Raw genomic sequence first — 7,889 nt, forward strand, 5'->3', positions numbered from 1 at the left:
ATCCTGCCACACAACCTGTTGTGTTCAACAATTATTTCCCACCATAGCAATAATGCCAAATCATGATTGTTGAAAATATTGCACCTCCACAAGGGGGAAATATAGGTCATCCTCCTAATGGGGATGCACTTGTGACTATTATGTTATGTGAATAAATAGTAAACTTGACCATGAGATGAAAAATAGATGCAATAGTCAATGCAAAATTGGATGCAAATGCATATTCAAAAGTGGAAGCAAACATGGGTGCAATAATAGGTGCAAAACTTGGCACAAATTGTGGTGAAACAAAAGTGGATGCAACAATGGACACAAACTTGGAAGAAAAAAGGATGCAAACTTGGATGCATAATAAGATGTAAAAAAATGTAAACATGGACACAAACATGGATGAAATAGTGGAAACAAATTTAGATGCAAAATCAGGTGCAAAATGAGATACAAAACTCGATGTAAAAGTGGATGCAAAAGGGGACACAAAAAATACACACTATCTTATGAAAACTTGGACACAAATGAGGATTCAATTGGGGATGCAAAGTGGAAGAAAATGTGAGTGCAATGGTAGATGCAAAACATGGCACAAATTGTGGCTTAACAAATGTGGATGCAAAAGTGAACACAACAAAAGAAAATGCAAACTTGGATGCAAAAAGGGATCCAAAAGTGGACGCAAACATACAGTGGACACAAAATTGGGTGCAAAAATGGATGCAACAGAAGTAGATGCAAAATTGGATCTAAAACAAGATACAAAACCCAATTCATAAACCCGACACAAATGTGGTTGAAAAAAGAGATGCAAATTTGGATGCAAAATAGGATGCAAAATAGGATGCAAACGTGGATGAAAAAGTGGAAATAAACATGGGTTCAATAGTAAGTACCAAACATGGAACAACCGAATTGCGAGGATAGCATTTTTTTTTTTTTGCTCTGCGGTGAACCCTAGCGCGCGCAGCCTGCCGCCTTCGGCCTTCTGGTCTGCGCTCACCCCTCGATGGCTTCTCCGGAGACTCCGCCGGAGGAGTCCGCCCAGCAACAGGCCTTCTCGGCTCTTGTCAGCTCTCTGCCGCCTCAACGAGATCGCCCATCACTCTCCAAATTTGTTAAAAAATTAGAAGGACTTCAGGAGGTTTCCCTTCCTCCTTCTGTGCCTAGATTGGCTGCTCTAGCTCTGGCCGAGAAAGGTTTGATCGGACAATTTACTGGTCTTTGGCCCTCACCTAAAACTGTTCAGAGGTGGGTGGAAAGAAACTGGCTGGACAAAACACAAGGAAAAATTGCCATTAGATTCTGCGGGAAAGGCTACTTTACCTTTCATTTCGAGACAAAGAATGACAAGGATCTGATATTTCGCAACGGACCATATTTTATGGACTCCAGAGGTCTGTATCTAAACAAGTGGACACCAGACTTCGACCCAGAGCTCGACATTCCTAATGATGTTCCTGTTTGGGTTCGTCTCCCACATCTCCCATTACACTACTGGAGAGATGACTCTGTAAGAGCCATTGGAAACGCAGTCGGCAAATATATTGACAGAAGCGAACCAAGAGACAGCATGCAAGCCTGCGCTCGTATCTACGTCGAGGTCGATCTGGGCAAAGGACTTCCAGAAGCTATCAAGATCAAAGTCGATGAATGGTCACACATACAATAGCTCGACTACGAACAGATCCCCTTCAAATGTAAGGTATGTCATGAGTATGGTCATTTTGCCAATCGTTGCACTAAGATTATTAATGTGGATAACAATACTCAAGATCAGCAATGGGAAGTGGTAAAAAAAAAAAAATCTGCCCCTAGCCCCTCTTTACCCAATGAACCTGGTCCCTCATCTCTTAAAACCTCTGGCCATATCCAGTCTCCTCCGCCTCCCCCTCCTCATCTATCTCACTCCCCCGTTCTTGAAAATCCCCTTCATTCTCCTCCATCCACCAACCCTTTCCATGTTCTTTCCCTCCCTGAAGATGACCCTTCCCCCTCGATCCCTTTCACCTTGATTCCCTCTGCCCAACCCTCCTCCCCTCCTGAACAATCCTCCTCCCCTCATACGAGTGCCCACCCCCCTCTCTTAACTGATCCTCTCCCTCCTAGAATTACCCATAGCAACTCTAAGGATCAGGGTTCCTCCTTTGACGGACAAAAGAAACCGGGAAGAAAGACTATAAAGCAGCACAGGGATGAAAACGTGCAAAAAGACATAGCACTTGGCCTGCAGCATCCAATAGAATCCTACATTCAGGCCACAAAAGATCAAGAAGTAGCCAGCAAAGACAAGGGAGGCAGAGCACCTTCTCGAAACATTGGTTTGAAATGATCAAAATACTCTCATGGAACAGCAGGGGACTTGGGCACCCCGCTAAAATCAATGCTCTAACAGACCTTATAGTGCAGGAGAAACCATCCATCATTTTACTTCAGGAAACGAAACAAAGAGAAACAGAAATCAGCAAAATCATTGGAAAGTATAAAAATTACAGAGGAAGCATATGCGAAGCGCGAGGAGCTTCGGGAGGAATTACTACAATATGGAATCAGAATGACTGGCAATGTGAATCTGAGATAGTCGATCAGCATTGGATAAAATCAGTCCTGAGAAACAATAACAGCCATCAGCAGATTGTCATCTTCAACGTATATGTCCCCAATCACTACAGGGATAAAGGAAATTGCTGGGAAACTCTTAGCAATCACATTCTGGAAGGAGACAGCAACAATACCATCGTAGGCGGTGACTTCAACTTAATCCTCCATGCAAATGAAAAGCGAGGGGGGAATTTTCTGCCAGACCCATTCAGGAACCAAATGGAAAATGTAATGCACATTGGTGACCTGATAGACATAACTCCAAAAAATCGCAAGTTCACATGGAACAATCGAAGACTGGGCAGTCACAATATCATGGAGAGATTGGATAGATTCTTGGTGAACATTTCTCTTTTGTCAACCTTTTCATCTGTCAATTTCGCCATTTTGCCTTTCACTGCCTCAGATCACTATCCAATTAGCCTCGAATTGATCACTCACTGCGCCCTTGGTCCGCTGCCTTTTAAATTTAATCAGATGTGGAGCGATCAACAAGCTGCCCGAAATATCATTCAGCTCACCTGGAGGCAGCATATTGAAGGATCCCCAGGCTACATATGGGAGAGCAAACTGAAGAACGTGCAAAGAGCGCTTAGACAATGGGCCAAATCGTATTACAAGGAGCCAGAACAGGAAAAGCATGAGCTAAAGTTACAAATCGCTGAACTCCAGAGCACAATTGAGCAAAATGATTACTGCCACAGTAAAAAACTTCAAGAAGAAGAGTTGTACAATAAACTGAGCAAAATTAAAAGGCAGGAGGAGGAAAAATGGCGCACCAAATCAAGACAAGTATGGTTGGAAAGCGGGGATAAGAACACTTCATTCTTCCATAAGCAAGCCACCGCTAGACAAGTCAGAAATACCATCACTGCTATCTCGGACAGCGCAGGGACACACCATGTGGAACAAGTAGATATTAAAGAAGCAGCTACAGAGCACTTCAAGGACCTGTTAACTGAGGTGCCAGAGGAAGAAACTTATGAAGACTTACTACAGCATTTGCATCCTAAAGTCACAGATGATCTAAACAAAAAGTTGACAGCTGAAATAAAAGAGGAAGAAATCGTTGAAGCAATCTGGACCCTTCATCCCAACAAGGCACCTGGTCCAGATGGGTTCCCTATTAGCTTTTATAGGGATTACTGGGAGCTGATAAAGAAAGACCTCATAAAATACATCAAGTGGATTCAAAAAAAAGGTAAAATAGGTGGATACACAAATGCTACCCATTTGGCCCTTATTCCGAAGGAGAACCGGCCATCCAATTTTTCTCGCTTCAGGCCCATATCCTTATGCAACTCATCATATAAAATCTTCACTAAAATCATAGCCTCTCGGCTTAAACCTCTTCTACCGATGCTGATCTCAGACAATCAAGGAGGCTTTATAGCAAACACACAAATTTCAGATTCTATTCTTTTAGTTCAAGAGGCCATACATTCAAGCCAAGCAAGGAATGAGAAAGGCTTCATTCTAAAACTAGACCTAGCCAATGCCTTTGACAGGGTAAGGCATTATTTTTTATTTGCTGTACTCCAAAGGATGGGTTTCTCATCCCTCCTTATTAATGTCATCAGATGCTGTATCTCTGGGCCTTGGATCGCCCCCCTCATTAACGGAAGACCTGGTCCTTCCTTCCAATCCTCAAGAGGATTAAGGCAAGGTTGCCCCTTATCCCCTTATCTCTTCATCCTTATGGCAGAATCATTTAGCAGCGCCCTTGATCAAAAGAGGCAGTCAGGCCTCATTACGGGCATCAAGTTCGAAGATGGCATCAAAAATATAAATCATTCTCAATTTGCAGATGATACCCTATTGCTGGGGGGGCGACCACCATCATTGCAAGAAGATTTAAGTCCCTGCTTGACAAGTTCATGAGATACTCAGGAGGTAAAATAAATTACCTTAAGAGCTGCATTTATGGTTGGAATGTCTCGGCCCAAATGATACATAATATCGCTAACACTTTTGGTGTCCCCTGCAAGTTAGATTGGGACAGCTTCAGTTATTTGGGAATGTCGGTAACCATAGGGAAAGCAAAGACTGGAGTCTGGGATTTAACGCTGGATAAAATGAAAAGGAAACTTCAGAGATGGGGAACTCAATGGCTCAATCCAGCTGGGCGACAGGTTCTCCTAAAATCAGGGCTCTCTTCCCTCCCTTTATACCAGTTCTCTCTTGCCCATGCTCCAGCTTCATTCCATCGAAAAATGGATAGCATTCTCAGATTCTTTCTCTGGCAAGGAGGCAAGAATGAAAAGAAAAAGTTCAACTTAGTAAACTGGAAACAGGTTATACAAAGTCCTGAGAATGGTGGTCTGGGCATCAGATCCCCATCTCTTATGAATTTAGCTTTCGGTGGGAAGTTCATCTGGAGACTTATGGACAATCAACCAGCATGGTGGAAAAATGCCCTAGAATCAAAATATCTCAGCCAGCCAAGATCGCAAATCCTCAATGCTGAAATCCCTAATAGACATTGTACAAAGATATGGAAATTCTGCAAAAAAGCCATAGTCTTCATGGCGCAAAATGTCTCTAAAGTGCCAAAAGGAGGTGAAACGGTGAATATAGGTTCGGACAAAATCATGGGGAATCCTCCCATAAATAACCTCCCAGATACCGTTCCTATTCTTCGTTATCTTCATAGCAAAGGCATATCCAAACTGAGTCAAATCTCCCAATGGGATGATTCAACTAATGCCTGGGTTCAATGGGAATTCCCACCCATACCCCATCATCTCAAAGATAGTTTTGGCTCTCTCTGTAGCAACCTACATAGTATAGCTCCCACCATCAGAGGCGCAAAGGACGAGTTTCGCTGGGATCCTTCAGGAACAAATTACTCCATCAAAGCAGGTTACAACTACCTGAGCAGCAAGGAATTTCCCACCGCAGTCTGGGCTCAGAGGAAGATCCTAAAAAGAGCTGAAGCAATTCCAAAGATCAAATTCTTTATGTGGACTCTTCTCCATGGAAAAATCTTAACTGCTGAGAACCTCAGGAAGAGAGGCATTTTCGGTCCCTCCAGGTGCCCCAACTGTCAAGCGGCGGAGGAATCCCTTCAGCATTTGTTTATATCCTGTCCCTTTGCTGCCTATTGCTGGAACAATATCGTTCCTCCCGCTCCCTCCATTTGGAACCCCCATCACTCTATTGTCGACATCTTAAACAACTGGAGAAGAAGATATCCCTGGCACACAGCGAATCAAAACCCAGCTAGAAGAGTGTGGAACGCCATCCCGTTTGCTCTTCTTTGGCGCATCTGGATCGCCCGGAATAGCTTGATCTTCCGAGATAAAGCCACCACAACTAGACACGTAATTCTTAAAGCCACCAGTCTAGCAACGGAAACAATCGCTGTCAAGCTAACACAGAGAATCGATCCCAACAGCTTATGGACAGAGGAGAGGAACTTTATCTCGCATTTGATAGATAGGTCCAGCATCATTCCAGCAACAAAGATTCGTAAATTCATGGGAAAATCTGACAATCTAGAATGGAAAATCTGCCTTACAAAAGAGGAGTTCAGCAAATGGCTTCATTCAGAGAATACTCATTCATTATTTTTTGACGGAGCTTCCAAATCAAATCCGGGAGCCGCGGGTGCAGGGGGCATCATTCTGGATCCTTCAGGTGTAATGGTGTCCTCATTTGAATTGGGTCTGGGACGATTGAGTAACAATCGAGCTAAAGCTTTGGGACTGTTTCAAGGCCTCTTGCAGCTTCAGAACCAAGGGATCAATAAAGCCCTTGTCTTCGGTGACTCGGCCATAATAGTTAGCTTAATGAACAGCAACAGACAAGCTTCCAATCTCTTCCTCCATCAAATCATAAGCCGCTGTAAAAATATGCTGTCTCAGAATTTGAAGTGCCAATTTTTTCATGTTCTTCGATCCAGCAACCAGGAAGCGGATAAGAGAGCTAGCCATGCCTGTTCACGAGAAAAAGGAAGCCTCTTATGCAATCAAGCGAGCCTGATCCAACTCATCCCTTGATCCTCATGACAGCGCCAAAAGCCAAGGAGTCTTCTATCCATATGACTGTGATTCTAATACCAAGAAGTTTGATCAAATCTTTTTTTTGCAGCAACTCCTGTCTAAATATACTCTTCAGCAGAACTTGTGATTCTTACAGCCAACCAAAGGCCTCAGCTGACTGACTTTTCAGATCTAACATTATTGTCTAAATGTACAGCAAAACCAGTCTTCTATTGTCCCAATTTATAAGAATTTACACTTGCTCTAGGACCTTACAAGCAAGCAGTAAAGGTACTCATGTGTACAGTCACAATGAAATCCAGGAACAAGTTACTTCTGTAACTCCATCTATTGTAAAATCGGAGCTTAAACTCCTCCATCTTTTTTGAATATAACAAGCATCCGATTTTGTAAAAAAAAAAAAATAGTAAGTACCAAACATGGCATAAATTGTGGCGCAACAAAAATGGGTGCAATGATAGATGCAAAAAGAGAAACAAACTTTGATACAAAATAAAATGCAAAAAGGAATATAAAAGTGGACATAAACATGGGTGCAACAATGGATGCAACAAAAAACAATGTAAACTTTGAAACGGGAACTGTAAACTCAAAATGAGAACTCTAGCCAAAAAACCCCTTAAAAACATCAAAAACAGTGCTAAAAACAAAAAGTGTTGATGCTAGAATAACAATTTTTTTTTCTAGGGTAAATTTTGAACATATTTTAAAAATGGCGGTGAAAACCAATTTTTTATGCAAAAATTGTCCCAAAAACGCCCTCAAAACAAAAAGTGTTAACGTTGGGATAACTCTTTTTTTTTTTCTTTTTTTTTTCAAGGGTAATATTTCAACATTTCGAAATAATAGCATAAAATATTTTATCATGACCCTGAAAAAGATTAAAATTTCAAACAAATAATGAAGACATAAAATAAAATTAAAAACAAAAAAAATTAAAACAATGAAAAAACACAAAACAAAAAAAGTTTAAAAATTAACAAAACCTAAATTAAAGCATATACTAAAAAAAGAACATAAAAAAAAAAAACAAAAAAACAAAAAAAATCAATCATAAAAATGTCAAAAAAAACTAAATTAAAAAACTAAAAAACACTTAAAAATTATAAACAAATAAATAGTAAAAAAACATATTTAAAAAAATGGAAAAAATGGAAAAAAATAAAAAATAAAAAATCTTGTAAACAATATAAAAAAAAATTGTCAAAAGAAAATAAAAAAAGACATATATATATATATATATATATATATATATATGGAAAAGAAAAAAAGAAAAAATTAAACAAAGTATAA

The 7,889-nt window shown here is 40.6% G+C and overlaps 1 protein-coding gene across 1 annotated transcript; it reads left to right on the forward strand.

Annotated features, from left to right (window-relative positions):
* Positions 1-1,000: 1,000 nt before the first annotated feature.
* LOC149253781 (uncharacterized) lies at positions 1,001-1,663 on the forward strand. The gene has a single exon (XM_089454590.1). It carries the CDS (start codon positions 1,001-1,003, stop codon positions 1,661-1,663), a length of 663 nt encoding a protein of 220 aa, XP_089310716.1.
* Positions 1,664-7,889: the final 6,226 nt, after the last annotated feature.

Source organism: Pinus tabuliformis, chromosome 7, assembly GCF_031772625.1.
Source record: "Pinus tabuliformis cultivar Carrire ecotype Pingquan chromosome 7, CPIR1, whole genome shotgun sequence".
In the NCBI taxonomy this organism is placed as follows: Eukaryota; Viridiplantae; Streptophyta; class Pinopsida; order Pinales; family Pinaceae; genus Pinus; species Pinus tabuliformis.